At 46.3% G+C, this 24,855-nt stretch overlaps 1 protein-coding gene across 1 annotated transcript in view; it reads right to left on the bottom strand.

Annotated features, from left to right (window-relative positions):
• The window catches only part of CTNNBL1 (catenin beta like 1), a 168,406-nt gene that overhangs the window by 65,280 nt on the left and 78,271 nt on the right, over positions 1-24,855 (bottom strand). The window contains exons 8-10 of the mRNA XM_062204184.1: positions 16,502-16,574; positions 16,209-16,267; positions 14,749-14,897 (exon numbers count right to left, since the gene is read on the bottom strand). Of these exons, the coding sequence (XP_062060168.1) occupies positions 14,749-14,897; positions 16,209-16,267; positions 16,502-16,574 (281 nt within the window). The remainder of the gene's footprint in view (positions 1-14,748; positions 14,898-16,208; positions 16,268-16,501; positions 16,575-24,855) is intronic.

The following is a 24,855-nucleotide window of genomic DNA, read 5'->3' as shown; positions in this document are numbered from 1 at the left end:
AAGTCACATCTGAATTTCAATAAAAAATGTACTATATTGTGAACCAAAAGATCTCTTTCTCTCTCTCTGTTGCTCTGCCTTTCAAGTAGATTAAAAAAAATTCATTCTTTATAAACAGGAGAAAAAACATCAGAAAATATAACAGATGACAAAATTGAAGACAAGGGTATTAACACAATTATAACTACATTTAATATGCAAAATGAAGCCAGAGAAAAGCTTCAACATGTTAACTGGAGACACAAAAGACATACAAAAGCCCAAACCGAACACTGAGAGAGGAAAAGTACAATGCTCAATGAAAAACCACAGTGGATGAGATTAATTGCAGATTGCACACTGCAGAAGCAAACAGAGTGAACTTGACCCAAAGTAAAATACAGAAACAAAGGTAGGCACAACTCATCAGAGAACTATGGGTGGACAATTTCAAACAGCCTAATATATATGTAATTACGTTAATCTATAATTATAAAATTTAACATTACATGTGCTTATAAAATATAATTATATACACGTAGTTATAGTCCCTAAAGGGTGGATTGAAGCTGAAAAAGTACTTGGAAAATACTGTGATGGACAAATGATCACCTCTGATGAAAATGATAAACCCACAGACCCAAGAAGCTCAATGAATTTCAAACATACTACTAAGGCACATTATAAATCAAAGTATTCAAAACTAATGATAAAGAAAAAAAATCCTAAAAACAGAAATTAAGGGACATATTCCACACAGAAGAACACATATGAATACATGAAGAAAGGTCACAGGGACCAGCATGGTGGTGTAGCAGCTAACACTACTGGCTGGGAAGCCGGCATCCCATACAGTGCCAGCTCGTGTCTCGGCTCCTCCATTTCACTCCAGCTCCTGCTGATGCCCTGGGAGAAGCAGTGGGGGATGGCCCAGGTGTTTGGGTGTTGGAGAAAGACCCAGATGAAGCTCCAGGTCTTCAGCTTGCTCCAGCTCTGGCTGTTGCAGTCATCTGGGGAGTATATGGAAGACCTTTCTCTCTGTCCCTCCTGTCTCTCTGTAACTCTTTCAAAATAAATTGATAAATCTTTTTTATAAAAGAAAATTGTGACAGACTTGTTGAAAATCAAGTAAGCCAGAAGGCAGTGGAACAATAGAGTAGTGAAAGAAAACAAACGACTTTTCAACCTAACATGCCACGTACCTGATGAAAATACCCTGCAAGATGAAGGCAAATACTGTTTCAGACAGGCAAAGGCTGACAGAAGTCATCACCAACAGGCTAGCGCTACAGATGTTAACAGAAGTCATCTGGTGGGCCGGCGCTGTGGTGTAGCGGGCTAAGCCTCAGCCTGCAGCACTGGAATCCCACATGGGCACTGGTTCTAGTCCCAGCTGCTCCTCTTCCGATCCAGCTCTCTGCTGTGGCCTGGGAAAGCAGTAGAAGATGGCCCAAGTGCCTGGGCCCCTGCACCCATGTGGGAGACATGGAAGAAGCTCCTGGCTGCTGACTGGATCGGATCAGCTCCAGCAGTTGAGGCCATCTTGGGGGCAAATCAGTGGATGGAAGACTTCTCTCTCTCTCTGCCTCTGCCTCTCTCTGTAACTCTACCTCTCAAATAAATGGATAAAATCTTTTTAAAAAAGAAGTCATTTGGGCACAAGAAACTGATACCAGATTGCAATATGAATCTGAACAAAGGAATGAAGAGTATTTGCAGCAGCAAATATGCAGTGCATATAAAAGACAGCTTTCTGGGATGGGGTGTGATGCAGCGGGTTAGGCCTCTGCCGGAGACCCTGGCGTCCCATATCGGAGCACTGGTTCAAGTCTTAGCTGCTCTGCTTCCAATGCAGTTCCCTGATAAAGTGCCTGGGAAAGCAGCTGAAGATGGTCCCAGTGCTTGGACCCCTGCCACCCACGTGAGAGACCCTGATAGAGTTCTAGGGAATCAACCAGTGGATGGAAAATCTGTCTCTTCCTTGATCTCTATAACTCTGCTTTTCAAATAAATCCATCTTTTAAAAAAGGGATTAGTTTTTCTATTTTTAACTCTCTTTAAAAGATAATAATTTAGGGGCCAGTGTTGTGGCATAGTGGGTTAGGTTGCTATCTGTAGTGTTGGTTTGGGTCCTGGCTGCTCCACTTCCGATTCAGCTCTCTGCTATGGCCTGGGAAAACAGTAGAAGAAGGCCCAAGTCCTCAGGCCCCTGCACCCACGGGAGACCTGGAAGAAGCTCCTGGCTTCAGATCGGCACAGTTCCAGTTGTTGGGCCATCTGGGGAGTGAACCAGTGGATGGAAGACCCCCCCCCCCCTTTCTCTCTCTCTCTGCCTCTGCCTCTCTGTAACTCTGCCTTTCAAATAAATAATCTTTAAAAAAAGATAATAAACAAAAGAACAAATAAACAGAAAGGGATTTATGACATAAGTTAAAGCAAAATGTATGACAATATGTCGCACAAAAACCCAGGAGGGAGAAATGGAAGTTGATTACTGTGAGGCTCTATACCATAGGTGTGTTTAATTTCATGCTGGTGGTGAGGACACAACAGGTCTATCTATACTGCAAAACCCTGATCAAGTCAAATTCTTGAATACATGCAGTTTAACAACGGTGGAAAGAAGAACAGCTGGCAATTGTGATAGAGGAGTCAGACAGGTCCGGCACCGTTGCTGCCAGGGGATTCCGTTCCTCTGACTCTCTGACACAGCACTCCCCGGTTGTGAGGTGGGAACGGCAGCCTGGAGGGCTGCTGGAAGGATTACACTGCGCTTCTGAAATGTTTTTCTGGTTCTGAGAGAACAGGTGCAAACTACCATTATCCATCTAAGAGAGAACAGTAATATTCCGCTTAGGGGAACAGGAAATGTCTGTTTTTGGACAAACAACAACAAGCAAGATCTGTGTGTGCACCTTGGGACGTAAGCTGTGAACAGCCCCATCAGGAAGCACAGCTGACTTCTCAAAGACTGGCACTATTATCTCGTACACTTAAAGGATGGCGTCCCGGGCTCCTGGCTTCAGCCTGGCACAGTCCTGGCTATTACAAGCATCTGGGGAGTGAACCAACAGATGAAAGACCTCTCTCTATTCTTTCTCTCTCTCTTCCTGCCTTTCAAATAAATTAGTCTTAGAGAGACAGAGAGACATGAGGTTAGAAGAGAAAATTCTAGTTCTTGAAAAACTCATAAAGGAGCACAAGAATAAAATTGTGATCCATTTGGACCTTGGGGTGTTCCCCTACTAAAAGAACCCATGTAGAAGGAGGTAAGAAAACAGAGGATAAAAATCTGAGTTCCCTGGGCTGGCCTTTCTACCTAAGCATCCTGCCACCGCTCACCATCCAGAAACGGGTCTGTGGAGACTTCCATGGCGCATGGTGTACCATTGCTGTTCATCGGTTTTCTTTGTCAGACACACGTTTCTCTCGGTTAAGGAAAACCTTACAGAAAAACCTAAGAGAAAAAAGGGAGGAAGGAAGAGATGGAGGGAGGGAGGGAGGAAGGGAGGGAAGGGGAGAGGGGGGAGGGAGGAAGGAAGGAGGGAGACAGGGGGGAGGGAAGGAGGGAGGAAGGAAGGAGGGAGAGAGGGGAGAGGGAGAAAGGGGGAGGGAGGGAGGGAGGAAGGGAGGAAGAGAGGGAGGGAGGGAGGGAGGAAGGAAGGGAGGGAGAGAGGGAGGGAGGGAGGGTGTAAAAGAAAAGAAAAGGGCAATTTCTGGAGAGGAAGTGGCCGTGTATCCTTCTCTTTCTGTCCGTGCCCTTACAGTTAATAACAAGAGGGGTTCACTGTATTTCTGCTACACAACCCAAAGTTGTATTTGTACACATCCCTTGGGATCACAGCGGTCTCTTCTCCTTCCAGCTGGAACGGAGTTTTACAGCACAAGTAATAAGCCTCATGTCAACATTTTCAGGGAAACTGACAATGTAATTCTTCTGTCTCCCACCGGCTTTGTTGCTTCTTAAAGAACATGGAACTATTCTGATACAAGGACATCCTGTTAAAAGGTGCTTTGTGGTGGTGAGAAGCAAATGGTCTGGAGCACAGGCTATAATTAAACCTGACCTCACGGGACTCTTCAACTTGCAGCAACCACCTTACCAAAGAGAGACATCTGTAACCCAAAATGTGGACCTGGCAAACCTGTCTCCATGGAGGGGAGACGAGAGCATTGTCAGAGCTCCGCCCTCGGTCCCTGCCAAATTCTAGATCAGCTACCTTGGGTGTTAGCTCTTAGACTCATTTCTGTGGATGGGATCCCGTGAATCTGATCACTTTGTTCAACTGCCAATAAGCTGTGACTTTGATTATCCTTTCAAATATCCTTGCCTATCAACATACCACTTTGAAGAGCCTGGTACTGTGGCGCAAAGGGTTAAATCACTGCCTGGGATGCTGGCATCCCACAGGAGCACCGGTTCAAGCCCTGGCTGCTCCACTTCTGATTCAGCTTCCTGCTGATGTGCCTGGGAAAGCAGCAGAAGATGGCCCAAGCCCTTGAGCCCCTGCCACCCACATGGAACACTTGGATGGAGTTACAGGTTCCTGGCTTTGGCCTGGCCCAACCCCAGCTGTTGCAGCCATTTGGGGTAGAAAATCAGCCAATGGAAGACCTCTAGCATTTAGTTCATTTTCATATCTTAACTCTTGCTCTTCTCCAAAGACCATGCACACACTCCCTCTGCACCCTAACTCAACTGAAACTGAAAAATGGTGCTGAGCTGCCTGACACGCCTAGGACCTGGATTTCTCACATGAAGGGCCCTGGCTCTTTTCTCCTAAGATTATACTTCTAACGGGCCCCACAGCTCTGCCCTTCCCCCCTCACTTTCCCTCTTTCCTTTCCTTATGAAAATGCTAAGTGATCACATGAGAAATACTGCCCCCCCCCCCCCCCCCCGAGTCCTGTGTTCCACAACAGCCACCTGCCGCCTTTTCCACAGTGCGGGCTCACTTTTAAATACCACCTCAACCACCTTTTCTTCTTTCCCAAGATGTCTTCATCTGCTCTTTGACAGGGAGAGGAAAACAAACCAAAACTGGCTTTTTTTCTTATTGATTCTGTCAAGCACTGTGAAATCCAGCACTGAACAGAGGAATGAAAAAAAGTCACCTGACAACTAAACTAACACTGGGAGACAGGTAAACTAGAGGGGGAAAGGCCTGTGAGGTTGGGGCAGAGAGGGGAGCTTTAGGGATGACAGCGTGGCACGGAGGATTTCTCTGATCTTGAGTCGAAAGGTTCTAAGAAATGAACACCTAAATCATAACCGGGCAATACCTGGTAGGATGATGGAGTGAGAGAACCCAGAGGTTCTAGTGCCCAAGGAGGGATAAACTCTAGTGGGGACACATGTGCTGGCTTCTGCTCTGAAGCCCAGCCAGAGAACAGGCCTAAGGCAGTGAGCCCCATAGTAGAGCCACCTCTGTTAACCTCTCATGAGCTTCAGGGTAAGGGTCACAAGTGTCCTTCATGTATTAAAAAACATGACGGAGAAAAACGGGACTGGAAATTTGAGTTTGCAACTGTGTGGCTTTTAATAAGTCACTCTTCTTTGTTTGGGTCAATCTGTGGGATTTGCCAGAAAGTCTATAAGGCAATGATTCTGGGGCCAGTGCTGTAGCACAGTGGGTTAAGCCATGGCCTGCAGCACCAGCATCCCATATGGCCACTGGTTGCTCCACTTCCAATCCAGCTACTTGCTAATGCACCTGGGGAAGCAGCAGAAGATGGTCCAAGTGCTTGGGCCCCTGCACCCATGTGGGAGACCTGGAAGAAGCTCCTGGCTCCTGGCTTCAGCCTGGTACACCCCTAGCTATTGTAGCCATTTGGGGAGTGAACCAGTGGAAGGAAGATCTGTCCCTGTAACTCTATCTTTCAAATAAATAAATAAATAAATAAGTCTTTAAAAAAAAAAAAAAAGAATGATTTTAAACAGCAAAAATGTTTCCCAGATTTTTCTCATTTTTCTATCGAATATCTGCCAACAACTGAAGGTCTGGCTAGGTAGTGGGAATGCAAAGAGAAAGACGACCAGGTCTTAGGGTACAGCTGGAGACACGGACGATGCTGAGCACATGGAGGGGTCACAGCCCCAATACACGTAAGCAAAGAAGGTGACAACCCCATCTTCAAATTTGTGGCTAGGGAGGCAGGGAAGTAAGGACAGTTAGAGAAGTGACAAGGGGGTGAAAGGCTGTTTAGAGAGAGGTTTAAGCCTAAATACTAAGGTTGCGTCGTCCAGAAAAATCAGTGAAATATGGGAGACACTTTGGCTTAGAGGGGCAATGAGAAGAGATGGCAGTGGCAGTGGGAGAATTAGGCAGGGGCCAGGTCCTGAAGGGATTTGGGACCGTTTCAGATATTCACAGATAGGACATTAGCCTGCTTTTAAAGAGGAAACATAATCACTAAAGGAAAAGAAATAGGAAAGCCGGTTATATGCTCTTAACCTGAGTTCTATGTAAAACAAAATGACACAAAGCAAGAGATAAAATGATGAGAAGGAATACAATAAATACAAAATTACCAAAAAATTCAAGACGAGTTTATGTGAAGCAACACAGAGGCATATTCAACATTGACAAAATATGCACTCCAACACTAAGATAGCAGTCATTAGCAATTACTTGCTGAATAAGCAAGTCAGAATATAAGAAGCACAAAATTCACAGAGGAATGGCAAAGGGGGGCAGGCTTTGTGGTGCAGCTGGTTAACTTGCTGCTTGTGACGCCCACATCCCATATGGCGTCACATGGGTTCTAGTCCCAGGGACTCCACTTCCACTTCTGGCTTCCTGCTAATGCATCCCAAGAGGCAGAACATGATTGGCCCAAGTTCCTGTCACTCACTTAGGAGACCCAGAGGCAGCTCTGCATTCCTGGCTTGTCTGACCCAGCCCTAGCTGTTGCGGGAATTTGGGAAGTGAACCAGAAGGGGGGTGGGGAGAGACTTAAAAAAAAAAAAAAAAAAAAAGCCACAATTACAGTTAGCCCAAACAAAGTAGTCCAAGAAAGGGGGCATGGAAGAGACAGACAAGCTCAATACGTGAATATCTACACAACTGATTCAGCACTTACACCACTTTATACCCAAGAAACCCAACTTCTAATAGAATGTCTAGGAAATCAGTACAAAAACTAGCTGTGTACAAGACCACAAATAGAATCTCAAATTCAGAAAAGTGGATATTTTACATGTTTTCCACTAATAGGATCAGGACACAATACTTAACCACTTGAAATTATGTGATGAATTTAAACAATACTAGAGGAAATTTTTAATCTCAAATTTTTTTTTTAAGTTTGGGAGTTATTTTTTTTAAAAGCATTAAGCATTTAATTCAGAAATATGGAAAACAGGTATCATCATAAATGGACAGTAGAAAAAATGGAACTCAAAGCAGGAAAAAAATCTCAGAAGGTAAAAAGTATAAAAACAAAATGATAAGTCAACTTATAAATGTATACTTATAATTATATACAATTTTGGGGGCCGGTACTGTGGTGTAGTGGGTAAATCAGTTGCCTGCAGTTCCAGCATCCCATATGGGTGCCAGTTGGAGTCCCAGCTGCTCCACTTCCAATCCAGTGCCCTGCTAATGCACATGGGAAAGCAATGGAATGTGGCACAAGTGCCCTTGGGCCCCTGCACCCATGTGGGAGATCTGGAGGAAGCTCCTGGCTTCAGATCAGCACAGCTCTGGCCACTGCAGCCATGTGGGGAGTGAACCAGCGGATGGAAGATTTCTCTGTCTCTTCTTCTCTATAATTTTGCCTTTCAAATAAATGAATAAATCTTTAAAATATATATATATATACACAATTTTTGTTAATTAGACTTTAATAAAAATAAATTTTTATTTTATTTATTTTATTTTTTATTTTTGACAGGCAGAGTGGACAGTGAGAGAGAGAGAGACAGAGAGAAAGGTCTTCCTTTTGCCGTTGGTTCACCCTCCAATGGCCGCCGCGGTAGCGCGCTGCGGCCGGCGCACCGCGCTGTTCCGATGGCAGGAGCCAGGTGCTTCTCCTGGTCTCCCATGGGGTGCAGGGCCCAAGCACTTGGGCCATCCTCCACTGCACTCCCTGGCCACAGCAGAGAGCTGGCCTGGAAGAGGGGCAACCGGGACAGGATCGGTGCCCCGACCGGGACTAGAACCCGGTGTGCCGGCGCCGCAAGGCGGAGGATTAGCCTGTTGAGCCACGGCGCCGGCAATAAAAATAAATTTTGAGTTGGCTTTCTATAAAAAGTTGTCCCACCCTCCAAAAACAGAAATTCAATCACTGTTAACAAGTAGGAGGAAAAAAGTAGAGCTAGTTAATTATGAAACATTGGGAATTATGAAAGACATAAGGAACAGGACATGAAGAGGAGGATGTGGAAAAGAAGTAAAATAATACAAGACAACTCAATGACTTGGAAGTCTGTATGAAGTTGACAAATGTCTAAACAATATACAATATCGAACTATCTAAAAACTAGAACACTAATGAAAGGATTCAAGAACGTGAGAAAATGGAGAGAGAGATCACGTTCATGGATATGAAGACTCACTATTACAAAGGCTCCATTGTCCCTAAAATAACCTGTAGGGTCAATACAATCCCAGTCAAAATTCCAAGCAGGATTTTTGCAAGAACGGACAGGCTGATTCTAAAATTCATATGGAAAGACAAACACAAACAAAAAAACTAAGGAACTAATATAGTCTAGCAACATTCTAAAAATATGAGCAAGGTCAGAGGACTCTACCTGATTTCAGGACTGGACTCCTAGCTTTACAGAGCTCTAATAATGCAGACATCATGGCACTGGCAAGCAGACAGACACACAGCACAGAGAAACAGAACCCCACACACATGCACACAATCAACTGATTTCTGACAAGGTGGAAAGGCAGTCACTGTACCACCTGGTGCCAGCAAGGGACAGCTAAATGCAAAAATAAGACAACATGTAAGTAAATAAACCAAGCACTTCAGCTCATGCTCCCCACCATATAGCAACACTTAAAAACGAAACTATGGGGGCCAGTGCTGTGGCCTCCGAGGCATCGGCATCCCATATGGGTGCCAATTCCAGTCGCTGCCTACCCTACTTCTGATTCAGCTCCCTGCTAATGCACCTGGGAAAGCAGCAGAAGACGGCCCAAGTGCTTGGGGCCCTGCATCCATCTGGGAGACCTGGAATAAGCTCCTGGCTCCTTATGGGCCCAGTTCCAGCCATTGCAGCTATTTGGGGAGTGAACCAGCGGATGGAAGATCTCTTTCTGTCTCCTCCTCTCTCTGTAACTCTGTCTCTCAAATAAATAAATACATACATTAATAAATAAATCTTTAAAAAATGGAACCTATGAACATAAAACCTAAAATGAAAACATCAAAAAGAAAACAAATTTTTTGAAACTTTGAGTTAGGAAACAGTTTATACATAATATCAAAAGCACAATTCATACAAGAAGGATTCATAATTTGAATTTCAGCAAAGAAAAACTTTTATTCTTTAAAAGACACAGCTAAAAAAATGAAAAGGTAAGCCAGAGATTAGGAGCACAGGTGAGAACTGATGGCAAAGGAGACCAAGGGAACTTTCTGCAGTGATAAAAACGCTTCTCAAAGTTTGTGGAAATGTGCATTATGAAAAACTATGGGTGGATTTCAAAATCCTTTGCACCAAAATAAGTTCACTCCATGAACTTCCTGAAACCCCTCATCACTGTGCATTGTCCAGTTACCCAACAGCCACATGCTGGTGCTGAGCATCTAAATGTGGCTAGCACAGTTAAGGAATCAACTTAATTTGATCAAATTTATTAAATTTAAAAGCTGGTAATCTGGGGCTGGTGCTGTGGTGTAGTGAGTAAAGCTACTGCCTGCAGTACCATCATCCCATATGGGATTTGGTTCCAGTCCTGGCTACTCCACTTCCAATTCAGCTCCCTGCTAAGGCCCCTGGGAAAGCAGCAGAAGATGGCCCGAATACTTGGCCCCTTCTTCTCGATAAAGCTCCTGAATCCTGGATTTGGATTGTCCCAGCTCCGGCCATTTGTGGCCATCTGGGGAGTGAACCAGTGGATGGAAGACCTTTCTCTCTGTCTCTGCCCCCTCTCTCTCTGTAACTCTGCCTTTCAAATAAATAAATCTAAAACAAAACAAAACAAAACAAAACAAAAAAACTGATATTCTATTCAGTTATTGGAAAACAAGTACGGGAACCCATTTTTCCAACTGTAAATTTCACAGAATCTAAACATTTAGCATGTAAGTTGAGATACAATGTAAAATACACACAGAATTTTGAGGAATATAAAACAATATAATGGTTCACTAATAATTTTTTCATATGAACTACATGTTAAAAGAATTTTTTATATGGTGAGTTAAGTAAAATACATTAGTAAACTTGTCCCTCTGAACCTTTTTAAAGTGGCTACCACACAAAAGAAAACCTCGTCCGCCTCCCAGTTCCCCTGGACAGTGCTGTTCTGAATCTTCACGGAGACGGTGGAGACAAAGGTGTGGACATCAGCCCAAATTAAAGCTGTACGCTTACAATGGTGCACTTTATTGTACATACATTAAATAAAATTGATAGACATATTAGATTGGGCACCACAGTGTATATCGTTGTACGAGAGAGATTGCCTGTGTGTATATAAACGACTCTTGTTCGTGACCTTTCCTTATCAGACATGATAAAAACTCATTGGTTTCTATCTGTAAAATCAACCATTGCTCTTACTAGCCAATGCATCAAATTGCATTGCCGTTAAATTCTGCCTCCCCCACTGGCTTCTGGAAGGCACCAATTCTGTCTTTCTCATCTCTGCCTAAGTCTGATACTTTACACAAAAAGCTAACAAGGTATCTCATCAATGTTTCCTTGCTGCACAAATGTCCCAGACACTTTATACAGTCTAATCCCCTCAAAATGTCTGCACCGTTTTTCTTTATAAGATGAAAGAAGGAGGGTCAGAATGATTAAAATGACTCCCCAACACCCAGAGCTAGGAACTGAGAGCGACGTGCTCCAGAGCCTTGCTTTGCTCAGTTCCAGGACACACTGTCACCTCCTGCAGACACTGCCTCGCCTCCCGGGGGCAGCTCCTCAGCGACAAACCACTGAACCAAAGTCAGGATTCATGCTGGGGGCAATGGGGCCACAGAAACTCGCCTGAACTTCTAGTGCTACAGCTTCCTAGTCTTAACTGGACTCTCTCTGGAGAGAGAGCAGCTTGGCGGCTCTTACCAGAAGATCAAGGAGGGTGGATATAGTAGGAAAAAAAAATTCCCTCCCAATTAAACTTTACATTTGGGAGTCTGAAGAAGAAAAATAACACAGAACAAAGAACATGGGGAGGAGAAAAAAGGAAGTGCTGAATCCGCTACTATAGCTAATTAATGCAAAGGAAGGACTCTCGCAACTTCAGCATCCACAAATGAAAAGTTGGGAGATCCGAGAGAGGCCCAGCTCCTCAGCCTTTTGGTGCTCCTCGTTAATTAGCCGCCCAGAACCTCAGCATTCCTGTTTGAATAATCCATATTTCTGGTTATTTATTCTGCTCCCCGCTGCTACGCATTACCAAGCCATACGCTGCAAGAATACATCACTTCATGTTTGCACTCAACCATCCAAAGATACTGGCAGTTGAGACCTTTAAGAGGCTTAGGGAAAAGTCCCTGCAGGGTGCAGTATTAAGGTCAGAACACAAATACATCTTCCTCTTTTATGTTCATTTATTTAGTTTTCATCAGGTTGAAAGGCAGAGTAAGAGAGAAAGGGCGAGAAAGAGAGAGGACAAGAGATCTTCAGTTTGTGGGTTTACTTCCTGGAAACAAGGCAAGGCTGGGCCAGGCCCAACCCAGGAGCCCTAAACACTATCTGGATCTCCCATGTGGGTGGCAGGGCCCAAGCACTGGAGCCATCAACTGCTGCCTCCCAGGATGCATCTCCAGGAAACTGGATCAGAAGTGGAGTTCCAAGACGTAAACAGGCACTTCAATACTGGCATACATAGGCACCCCAAGTGATGGCTTAACCCACTGTGCCACAACGCTCACCCCACATGCAGCTTCTTCATTTGCTACTTGCTTGAGAGAAGGTGGGTCTTTTCAACAACAGGACAGGCAATTAGAAGGGTAAAGAGCTAAACAAACAAAAGACTCAAGAGAGCAAAGCTAGCAACAATCAGATAAATGTTAAAGGCCTCTGAGGAATTTCCCACACTCTTCTCTGCACTTTTCAAAGAAATCTGTTTTAAAAGCAATTCCTCAGGGGTCGGCACTGTGGCACAGTAGTCTAAGCCTCCGACTGCAGTGCTGGCATCCTCTATGGGCGCCGGTTCCTGTCCTGCCTTCTTTTCCAATCCAGCTCTCTGCTAATGGCCTGGGAAGGCAGTGGAAGATGGACCAAGTGCTTGGGCCTCTGTACCTACGTAGCGGACCTGGAAGAAGCTCCTGACTCTTGGCTTCAGATCGGTCCAGCTCCGGCCTGGAGGCCAATTAGGGAGTGAACCAGCAGATGGAAGACCTTTCTCTCTGTCTCTCCCTGTTTGTAACTCTGCCTCTTAAAGAAATTAAAAAAAGAAAAAAATTCCTCAAAGGAAGACCTTCAATAAATCAAGATCTCACATACGCTGGACAAGCGAAAGGGTCCACTGGGCTCCCGGCCCTCCACAAGCCTTTCTGAAGACACTTCAGACACACACACCATGATAACCCTCAAGTCATCCTGAACACAAAAATGGTCATTGCTGACTTTGTCATAACAGCAAAACACTGAACAATAACCTCAAAATCAACAAGAGAAGGATCCTAAGAAGTTACAGTCTCCTGGAGTCTGCTTTGCACCTATTGAAAATTCGTGGAGACCCATCACGGTGTGGGGGACAGCGTGTTCAGTTTCAAAAGAAACTATGGAAAACCATGTGTGCAGTAAACCTAAGAAAGGGGTTAAAAACAAGGAAACAATTCTAGGAGAAAAGACTAGAAGAGAAGATACACCCAGAGACACACTGTGTTTGGATGATAGCACTCTTTTATTGGTTGCTTTGTTTTCTTTTTAGCTTTACGAAGCAGGAATTCTGTCTTACTTATTTCTATGTAAGCCTAGCACTTAACACAGAACCTTACCAGTGTTGTAACTGCAGTTCTATACGTCTATATTTCTCATTATAATTAGTAAATGCCTATCAAATTCATTTTTTTTTTTTTTTGACAGGCAGAGTGGACAGTGAGAGAGAGAGACAGAGAGAAAGGTCTTCCTTTGCCGTTGGTTCACCCTCCAATGGCCGCCACGGCCGGCGCGCTGCGGCCAGCACACCACGCTGATCTGATGGCAGGAGCCAGGTGCTTCTCCTGGTCTCCCATGCAGGTGCAGGGCCTAAGGACTTGGGCCATCCTCCACTGCACTCCCTGGCCACAGCAGAGAGCTGGCCTGGAAGAGGGGCAACCGGGACAGCATCCGGCGCCCCGACCGGGACTAGAACCCGGTGTGCCGGCGCCACAAGGCGGAGGATTAGCCTGTTGAGCCACGGCGCCGGCCTATCAAATTAATTTTTAAAAACTCCAAAAGAAGTACCTTAGTTTAACAGAGTTTTTGGTCATATGAATAAAAAATTTAAGACAGCAGACTCTGGCTCAGTCACATAAAGAATAGTACCAGCCGGTGCCGCGGCTCACTAGGCTAATCCTCCACCTTGCGGCGCTGGCACCCCGGGTTCTAGGCCCGGTTGGGGCGCTGGATTCTGCCCCGGTTGCCCCTCTTCCAGGCCAGCTGTCTGCTGTGGCCCGGGAAGGCAGTGGAGGATGGCCCAAGTGCTTGGGCCCTGCACCCACATGGGAGACCAGGAAAAGCACCTGGCTCCTGGCTTCAGATCAGCACAGTGCGCCAACCGCAGCGGCCACTTGGGGGGTGAACCAATGGTAAAGACCTTTCTCTCTCTTTCACTGTCTAACTTTGACTGTCAAAAAAAAAAAAAAAAAAAAAAAAGAATAGTACCATTGTGACTGCTGTCTTCTAAGCATGCAAATAGGCTCCAGTGTTTCTCAATTAAAATAACAAAAAAAAGCTACCCTTTGATCCTACGCCACACACCCTGGGTATTACTTCCTCACCCCCACCCACACATACCTAGTCCCCCAGTAGCCAGATATCTCAAATTAGTTATTTATGTAAACCACCTGTGTCTCTTTTGCTTTCAACTACAGCATTCTGTGAAATTAGCAAGACATCCTCTTTAAGGAATTAGAGCATAAAAATAAGATATACAGGAAAGAACTATAAACAAAAGTTCTAGAAATATCTTGCACATTTTCGTATTTCCTGTGCTAGGCATACAGCACACGAACAACTCATATTAAATGTAGAAATGAAAAATATGAATGACAGTATGTTGTCAATAGCAAAAACATAGGCAAACATGGCATAGACAGGTCTATAAGGTATTTGCAGAAAACTGAGCTAAATTTAGACAGCAACATAGGGTAAATTTAGAAGTTAATGCCAGATTTCCCCAAAAGCAACAATCTAAGAGACACAGTAAAAAGATACCACCCTTCAAGAGAATGGCTGTAGTACCAATGGACGCATCAACAGGACGTAGCAGACCAAAATCCATCTCTCATTTCCCACTCTGATTTTAGAAAAGAGCGCACCCTCACCCTGCAGCGACACCCCCACACCTACATATCTGGGGACGTCAGTGGGATCAAGAAGCCCAGCTGGCTGTCCTGCACTCGGGCTACCTGCGAGGAGGAACACACCTGAGCATGAGGTTCATGAGCTGCAGGCCCTCGCCCTTGAGGAAGCGCTCCCGGTTGGAGCTGAGCATCAGGCAGGAGCAGAGCGAATCAAAGAGATTCTCCATCATCTCCTGCTCCTCGGCGGTGCTGGGATTGTGCCTTTTAAACACCTGTCAGGCAAAGAGCACAAAATCACAGAGCTGTCAGAGAGTCTCTTCACAGCCGCCACCCAACAATGGCCGAAGCCCGTCTGTTCTAAGCCCACGCCTGAGGAAACCGAAGGTTGCCTAACGAAATCGCAGCTGGTACCATTTTGGGCTTGTGAGTGGCTGAAAGTTCCCAGGCAAGGTTTAAAAAAAATAAGAACCCAACCCGACCCAACCCTTTGTGAAACAGAGCACCGATGCATAGAGGGACCTCCTGTATGGACACGAACAGCTGAGTGAGCGAAACGAGCGCCCCTGAACCCATTCCCCAGGCCGAGAGAGAATTCCGCTTGCTGTTCTCAAGGCCTCCCCTGACACTGCCAGCGCATGCCATCTCCTTGCCTTGTAAGAGCAGCTACAATGTCGCAGGGAAAGTCAGGGCCCAGGACAGGGGCGCTTCCTACCAAGGGCCACAGCACTGCTTCCCAGCACAGCTGGGGCGCTCGGTCACGGGGAGGGCTTGAGACAGATGCCCTGTCTTTGCCAGAGGGACAGAGCACGCGGAGGGGAAGACTTTTAAGGCACGTGCATGCCCCTGCTGGCCGACTGGGAGCTCATCAATCATCTGGCAGAGGAGGCCTGCGCACTTTCTCAGAACTGGAATGTTCATGTTTCACAGCTCTGTTTTTGGGGCGGAGGCCAAGCCACCGCGGCTGCTGGCACCCAGACGGAAGCTGTATGCAAACCGACATCTCAGACGCTCCCAACACTCCTAAGATTTCATCCAAATGATCTATTTTCCAGTCCTGTTTTTGCAATAACACAGATGAGGTTTGGTAGAAGAAATCTTAACAGTGTTTTTGGAACGCCAACGGAGTAACATCTCGGCTGCATTTGCATTTCTGCCGGGCGCTCACAGCAGGTTCCTACTTCCCCCTCCAGCCTCCAGTGCCCCGGCTTCCCCAGCCTCCTCTGCACCAGAGCGCGTCTCCTCGAGCTGATCTGGGTGCTGGAACACAGGCTCCACTGTACAGCACACAGAAAGGAAAGGGGGACAATAATCTTGGGGGTGGGTCAAATGACAGTCATTCGGGATTCTTGACCCAAGAGGTTCGTCTCTTCTGGATGACAGGGACGCACTGAGACCTGGTCATGAAGAGCAAATGACCAAGACAAGAGGTCAAGCATGTGCGTCCAGGGCAACCTCCAACTGGCCAACCCACTCCAGTGGCTTCCATCACTTGGCTCACTCCTTCCCGCCATGCCCAGCTCCGCCTCCCATGTAAAGCAGCCCATGTATCTCCATGGCAGACAGGAAGTGCAAGAATTACTCACGGATAACTGCTGAAGAAGCACATCGATTCCGTCCAGCTCCCCAAGCAATTCCCTGTTTTCTAAAAGGGGAAAAAATAGAGGACGAAAAAAAATGAAGCTACCTGTCAGATTTTACAGCCGTCTAACACTGATACATCAGCAAACAAAATCAATACGGCCTGACAGAGTACAAAAGCTGCACAGAGCGCGCGAGAGGAAGCAGGCAATGCCAAAGGCAAGAGAGCCTGCCGTCATGATGTGAAACAAGGCCGGCTCCTGCCCTAACAGAACATCAATACCGAGAGGGGCCTCACCATCGTTGTCCTGCAGCAAGATGGCCAGCACTTCACTGCAGTAGAGCTTGTTGGCATCAAAAGGCATCTTTGCCTGTAGGGAAATGCGAGAAAGGAGAAAAGCATTATGGGTCTGGCTTCCTTTCCCAGGACAAATCTTTCAGGGGTAAGTAGGATCGGATTTAGAGAAAAGCAGAAAGGGAAGAGCCAAGGTAAGGATGAAAATGGACCACACAACAAACTGCAGACGGACACGATGGTTCTTCCCCGCTAACGAACACCAGCTCTACTGCGAAGTCTTCCCTGACTGCCTGCTGTTAGTCCAGAGACTATGCAAAGCAGATGAACGGTAGGATGTCCTGAACTTTTTAAAACTAAAAACTCCAGAAGCTTCATTCACAAGTTAATCGTAACACCAGACTAGAAATTAGCTGACACGTGATGAGAGAAGTGAAAAGAAAGCCATCTCTTGTTTAGATTAGCTGAAGGTATTTCTAACAAAGTAGTTCCTCTTGTATTTTTTTTAATGCTTAAAATTTAATTTGAAATCATAAACCTATCCGCTTGTATGCCATAATCTGCCTACTATTTAAAAAGGAAACCACATTAAATATGCAAAAATGTGTTAATATTTTAACACCCAAATTACTACCCACAATTCTCTCCCTGCTGCGTGCTCTGCCTCCTGGAGCTCAGAGGGCACGCCTGTGCAGCGCAGCCGGCCCGCAGCGTCCGCACTGCTGCTTCAGCAGTGAGCCTTGCAAAGCTCACCACTAACAAAGCCCCTGGATGGAGGTGGAGAGGAGCGGGCCTCATTGATGTGTTTTTATTTCTGGTATTCACGGTCCTTAAAACACAGGCGCACAGACAATGACTGTTGATCGGCAGAGGCCTTTGCTACGACCTAGGTTTCTGAAATGACAAATCATTTCTGCACCTGGAAAGGACAGGGAAGTGTTTATCTCGGAGCTAACACTTCCATCACCTTAGTGCCATCCGTGCTTCTGTTTGGACATTGATTTTGTACTTAACAGGAAGGAGTGGTGCCTAATCAAGCGACAGTTCGGGTTTCTGTGCACGTCTTTCGCGTCGAGACTCAGCGATCCCCGCAGGCTCGCAGGCAGCCAGCCAGGTTTGACCCATCTGAGGTTAAAAGATCTGTAAACACAAGGTCTTACATGTGCTGACTGCAAGGTGTGTTCCCCGGGCAAGCTTGAGGCCTTGTTTCAAGAAACGCAGAATAGCTGGGGCTTAAATGCAATGTTGTGCATTTCATTTAAGAAAAAGGGTTTTTAACACCAAGGTGGAATGCCAAGGGGAGAGTGTCCCTACTAGAATCAAGAATTGGCTAATATGGGGTCGGCGCTGTGGCGCAGCGGGTTAACGCCCTGGACTGAAGCGCTGGTATCCCACATGGGCGCCGGTTCAAGACCCAGCTGCTCCACTTCTGATCCAGCTCTCTGCTATGACCTGGGAAAGCAGTAGATGATGGCCCAAGACCTTGTGCCCCCTGCACCGGCATGGGAGACCCGGAGGAAGCTCCTGGCTCCTGGTTTTGGATCGGTGCAGCTCCGGCCGTTGCAAACAATTGGGGAGTGAACCATCGGATGGAAGACCTCTCTCTCTCTCTCTACCTCTTCTCTCTCTGTATAACTCTGACTTTCAAATAGATGAATAAATCTTTTTAAAAAATTGGCTAATAAAACTTTGTACTCAATTATTTAAGTGCCAAATTTTACTATTAAATATTAAATGACTTAAGCCACACCAACTCATATTGCCAAATATGTGTGAATCAACATACCCAGGGCCAGCATTGTGGCATAGCAGGTTAAGCCGTCACCTGTGACACCAGCAGCCCATTTGGGTGCCGGTTCAAGTCTCAACTGCTCCACTTCTGATCTGGCTCCCCGCTAAGGTGCTTGGGAAACAGCAGAGGATGGCCCAAGTCCTTGAGGCCCTGTACCCATGTGGGAGCCCCAGAAGAAGCTCCTGGCTTTGACCTGACTGAACTCTGGCCATTGCAGCCATTTGGGTAGTGAACCAGCAGATGGAAGATTTGTCTTTCCCTCTCTTCTTCTCTCTCAGTAACTCTTTCAAAATAAGTAAATCTTTAAAAAAAAAAAAAAAAAAAAACAAAAAACCAAACAACAACAACAACAAAAAAACAGAAACATACCCTTATCTGAAAGAAGCCAAAAGACACACGGCTTCTACAGCAATGGCCTTTCTCTGGTTCCAATGCCTCCTGTATTTGGCTTCATGAACTCCTGTCTCCAGGGTGTGTGTGTGTGTGTGTGTGTGGAGGGGGTTGTTCTCTTTCTTTCAATAAATAGTTATTGGGCACTTGCTGTATGCCAGACGCAGAAACATAGATTTAAGATTAATAGCAAATACATAAATTAGACCCTGTTCACTGTTAGGACATTGAAAAATGTTATATTGAGTTCACTGAGTTCAAATTAGTTTCATTAAATAGTGCAGTGAAGTATTAAAAAAAAAAATGTAGATCTGGGATCAGACACCTGAGTTTGAGTCATGAGCATGTTACTACCAATGCCACACACAATCTGCAGTTCCCACATGGTGCGCCGAGGCAGCTTGAGTGCCACACTCCATTCACTGCGGGCTGCGGTCAGTGCCCAAGGAGAGCACAGCGACACCTGACACCTGCTGAATATCACATGAACTTCCGGCTCCGAGCACATTTCTGTTAATGACACCACATCTCTACGGAGGCAAGCTTCGGCAGTTGCTATGACAGAAGACTCGTGTGAACAGTCAACATGGAATAGGAATGGGACTGGTGTTGGATCCGATGTCAAGGGTTCAAAGGTTGTGCAGTTCCCAAAAGATGCACACATCTATCAGGAAGTAACTGTGCTATTTAAGGCTCAAGTGCATTTTTTTTTAAATTTTATTTATTTATTTAGACAGGCAGAGTGGACAGTGAGAGAGAGAGAGACAGAGAGAAAGGTCTTCCTTTTTGCCGTTGGTTCACCCTCCAATGGCCGCTGTGGCCAGCGCATCGCGCTGATCCGAAGCCAGGAGCCAGGTGCTTCCTCCTGATCTCCCATGCGGGTGCAGGGCCCAAGCACTTGGGCCATCCTCCACTGCCCTCCCTGGCCATAGCAGAGAGCTGGGCTGGAAGAGGGGCAACCGGGATAGAATCCGGCGCCCCGACCGGGACTAGAACCCAGTGTGCCGGCGCCGCAAGGCAGAGGATTAGCCTGTTAAGCCACGGCGCCGGCCGCTCAAGTGCATTTTTCTGACTAGCCACTAAATTGTTAGGATATAAATAACATATTGTTGGGACCTAAAAATGTAATAAACAGGACCTAAAAACATGATAAACATGAATCAATAATGGGAGTCTAGGACTCAAGCAGCACTTTTTGGTCCCAGTTTCCTCGTCTGTAAAGTGGAAATAAAAACATAGTAACAGTTCTATGGAGAGTTACTAAGAGAATTAAATAAGATAGTATGGAAGTACCTAACACAGCGTTTTTCTTACAACGGGAGTCAGAAATATCCAAGTTAGAATGCCAGCGTAATAGTTGCCAGTATGGAAATGCCTCTGCCGCACTAACTAGCTTTCTCTTTGTCCGATGAGGATCAGCACCACCCTCCCCCAGAGGGTAGTGCAGCGAAAGAACTGGTGCGCACAGAGCAGGCGTCCAACAGCAAAGCGCCCCTCTGCAGAGGACGCTCGGCTCTCCTAGGAATTCTCTAGCATTTGCTGTATGATACTGTCAGCAGTTCCCAACTTACTCAAAAGTAAAACTTCAAAACTACAAATCCCAACTGTTACTTGTTTCTTAAAATGTAAGCCCTCTGAAAAATTTGGTAAACAGGAGACATTTAATTGGAAAACCAACATGAGGTGGCCACATAACTCCCTGACACTCAGCCCTACGTGGCTTCAGGAGCCACTGCAGACACACAGGCCTGACCCTCACAGCCTCTCCCACCTTCTGCCCGTGAGGCTTGGGAAAGGCACTTCCCCTTCTCCGGGACTCTTTCTGCACCTGCAAGCAGTGGTGGGGGAGGGGTGGCAGCTGCCCTCTCCTGGCGGCGCTGTGTGTGAGGAACCGGTGTCAGGTCCCAGAACAGCACACCGCCACGGACCAGAACACACCGCCGTGCAGGGGGCGGTCAACACAGGAGCCTCACATCGGAGAGGGGAAGCTTAGCGACGACGATGATGACAACCGAATATTTTAATCCAGTGGACCAGAAATCAAAGAAGCTAGGCCAGGTGGAAAGGAAGGAAACTAGTCTTTTGTGTCGAGTCAAAGACAAAACTGACCCAGGAAATTTTATTTCTGTTTAGATCTCAGCCAGAAATCACTCAGTACCAAGGTGCCAAATTATGACGACATCCAGTCACAAGGAGAAGGAAGGAGAATTCCTCCAGCGGGTCCAGACTCTGGGGCTCCTGGACCTCCCAGAGTGAACCAGTGAGACTGAGCTTGCAGGGCTTCTGCGCAGGCGCTGGCGATCCTCGGTCTTTCAGCTGTCAGGGTAATTACAGAGTCAAACCTAGGTTTGGACTCAGCATGTACCAGCCTCGAATAAAATTAAACTTCACCTTTTGGGGAGCCGCTGCTTTTCTGGAAAGTATAAAACAATTATGCTACCACCCGCAGCCAGGAGCTGTAGGTTACACCTGCGGCTCACCTCTGGTACCTGGAACACACAGGGCAGGTTGAGACACAGCTACAGCCGTGTACAAAACTGTCAGAGCAGATTGTGCATGGCAAAATCCCAACCTCTCATCCTTAGAGGTTAAGGACTTCAGCATCAACCAGTTGTCCACATATTATAACTTAGCCAATTCTCCATTAACTTATACTGTTTCTGAAGCACTCGCCTAACTGGAGAACAAAAGGAAATTTTAATTCTGTTTCTTTAGAAAAGTGAAATTTTAAAATTTTTGATGTTACTTTCAATGGTACATAATGTCCTAATAAGATTATATTCTCTATTCAAAAACATGAACTGTGAGGTAGTGTCCCTCACGCTATGGCTATCTTCTTACCTACTAATCCGTTTAATGCAATCATCTGTAATGGGCTTTATCCTCATTAGAACATTAGTTAGGTTTCATTTGGAGAATGAAAAAAAATCCAGGGATATCTCTATGTACTGTTAGGCTGAGTGTACAACAAGAAGTCCAAGACCAAACTGCCTGTCACCAAAGAGCCACTCACTCAAGAATTATGCAAGGAGGACTGAAACACGGGATTACCATCAGCGAGGCTTGTAATGAGCCATCTAGACATCAGTACTCTCAGGCCTTGCATCTCAGACTGGAGCTGCCATCGGAACCACAGGAGGACTTGTTAAAACAGACTGTGGGGCTCTAGACTGGCCTTACAGACTCAATGGGGCTGGGCAGGCAGAGGCCAAGTGATGCTGAGGCCCCCAAGTTGGGAACTACACTTTGAGAACTAGCAGGAGATGCCAATATGACAGATATCCAATCTTTGTTCTTATTTAGAGAAAGAAACCAAGCACACATAGCAATATGAAAGTCAGCCAAGCCGGCGCCGCGGCTCACTAGGCTAATCCTCCGCCTGTGGCGCCGGCACACCGGGTTCTAGTCCTGGTCGGGGCGCCAGATTCTGTCCCGGTTGCACCTCTTCCAGGCCAGCTCTCTGCTGTGGCCAGGGAGTGCAGTGGAGGATGGCCCAAGTGCTTGGGCCCTGCACCCCATGGGAGACCAGGAGAAGCATCTGGCTCCTGCCATCGGATCAGCGCAGTGCGCCGGCCACAGTGCGCCGGCCACAGCGGCCATTGGAGGGTGAACCAACGGCAAAAAGGAAGACCTTTCTCTCTGTCTCTCTCTCTCACTGTTTAACTCTGCCTGTAAAAAAAAAAAAAAAAGTCAGCCAGGTGATGGGATTATCCCCTCCTTACAGAGGCCCTGTGCGTGAGGGTGCCAAGTTGCAGGTACACAGTAGAACCCAGATCTGCCACTCCTCCTGAGAATCAGCAGGAAAAAAATAAAGGGACTGATCTGCAGGGAAAAAAGAACTCAGCAAAGGCTGGAGGCAAAGCAGTGGTGTAGAAAGGATGTAGGAAGGGTCGGTGATCTGGCACAGCAGGTAAAGGTGCCGCCTGCGTCATCAGCATCCCCTAGAGTCGCCGGTTGGTGTCCTGTTGCTCCACTTTCAGTCCAGCTTCCTGTTAATGGCCTGGGAAAACCAGTGGAGGATAGCCCCAGTGTTTGGGCCCCTGCACCCCATGGGAGACCCACATGAAGCTCCTGGCTTTGGCCTGGCCCAGCGCTGGCTGTTGTAACCACATATAAAGTGAACCAGCAGATGAAAAGGTGCTCTCTGTCTCTCCCTCTCTTTCTATAATTCTGACTTTACAAAAAAACAAAATTGTTTTAAAAAATAAAATAAAGGTGGCCAGCATCACAGCTCAATAGGCTAATCCTCCGCCTGGCGCTGGCACACGGGGTTCTAGCCCCGGTCAGGGCACCGGATTCTGTCCCGGTTGCCCCTCTTCCAGGCCAGCTCTCTGCTCTGGCCCGGGAGTGCAGCAGAGGATGGCCCAAGTCCTTGGGCTCTGCGCCTGCATGGGAAACCAGGAGAAGCACCTGGCTCCTGGCTTCGGATCAGTGCGGTGCGCTGGCCGCAGCGTCCATTGGGGGGTGAACCAAAGGCAAAAGGAAGACCTTCCTCTCTGTCTCTCTCTCTGACAGTCCACTCTGCCTGTCAAAAAATAAATAAATAAATAAAATAAAATAAAGGATGCAGAAACAAAGTTCAAAGGCTTGAGCTTTGATCTTCAACTCCATTTCTAACTGGCTACACTCACATAGGTTTGGGAAAGGCACTTCATTTCCACAGACCCTACTTTTCATTTTTTACTTGCAGCAGAACTAATAAATTTCTTTTTAGTTCTAAAAACGATGGAGGATGCGTGGTAGAATAGGGATGCAAGATGTTGCATGAAGGTTGTGTTTAACTTAGAAATAGAGACGGAAGAAAAGGGTCATTTTCTCTGTTAAAGACAGGAGTTTGAGCAAGCCAGACCCAGAGGTCAAAATAATTCTGACCTCTGCAGAGCAGGGTAGATAAAAGAGATTACCTAAAGGTAATAAAGGCCAATGCTTCAAAAATTTAGAATGGAAAAGGTCAGAATGGGTCAGGTGACTTAAGAAGGAGGCGGAGAAGGAGAAGGTGGGGTTCTGAGGGGAGGCATCTGCATCACTGCAGGTAGGTTCCTGAATGGGGAATGGACACTGAATAAAAATGGGTCACCTTCTGAGATAACAGAATGAAAGAGGGTTCACATTCTGAGACCAGGGGGTCTCCGTGAGGGTGGGGCCCTAGAATCACATGTAGAATTTTTCTAAGGTAAACCAAAGATGGACGGATTGCATAGCTCTGGAGCAGAGTCAGAATCTATACTTGTTCCAGTCCAGCTGGAGATACTAACACAAGATCATAGCTGAAATACATGACAGACAAACTGTGACAAACAAAAAGCATCATTGCAACGGATCTTCACAATAACCCTGTGACACAGGAAGGGCAAGAAATGTGATTCCCCCGAGGATTCTTTTCCAAGGAGAAAACAGAGGCCCAGAAGTCAAGGGACCACTGTCCCCAGGCACTCAGCTGGATCTGGGGCCAGCACGCAGCGCAGGACTCATCGCCATGTTGAACGTGCCGAGCATGTTAACAAAGCGCTTCCCCAGATTATGGGCAAGGCATCGCTTCTGAAGATGTACCTTCTTGCTGGCGGCAGCCACCCCGAAGCAGACTTTGTTTCAGTCATGTTCTGGGCAGCACAGAATTTTTCTAAAGGAACTTGCTTACTATTAAAATAACCAAATAGCATTTTATGCTTATAAACCCTGAAACCTTTTCAAACTGTTTGAGAGATAGCAACATGGCTGTTTATGCCTAGAGGATAACACAAACACTGTGCCTGTAAGGCCAGAGTCAATGGCTTGCTAGATTATCAAATAGGCCTCTTTATCACTATCATAAGGGTAATAGAATCCATGCCAAACACCAAAGGTCTTAATTTCCCTTCCTATGTTACCAATTCAAAGAAAAATACAGGACTCTGGAAAGTTCCAAAACCTTGCAAAAGGCCAAGGAGGTCTTACATTCTGGTTTAAAGAGGATCCTTGAATTGGTATTAAGTCTAATGTAACTGAGAAAAGTTTGTCCTGCCTTCACAGATACAAAGATTATTGGAGTTTTGTATATATTTCAAGGTCAGGGCCCCAGCCTGTGGTGACGTCACCAACAACTCGGGTCCCCACCACCTACTCCATCCCTCTAACTTGTGTTCTACTTTCCTTATCCTCATTCCTTACTCAGTTGGAGAATAAAAACATGCTGACT

Source organism: Lepus europaeus, chromosome 10 (assembly GCF_033115175.1).
Source record: "Lepus europaeus isolate LE1 chromosome 10, mLepTim1.pri, whole genome shotgun sequence".
Taxonomy (NCBI): Eukaryota; Metazoa; Chordata; class Mammalia; order Lagomorpha; family Leporidae; genus Lepus; species Lepus europaeus.
Note: the sequence above shows the minus strand (reverse complement) of the source record. Positions and strands in the feature narration are given on the sequence as shown.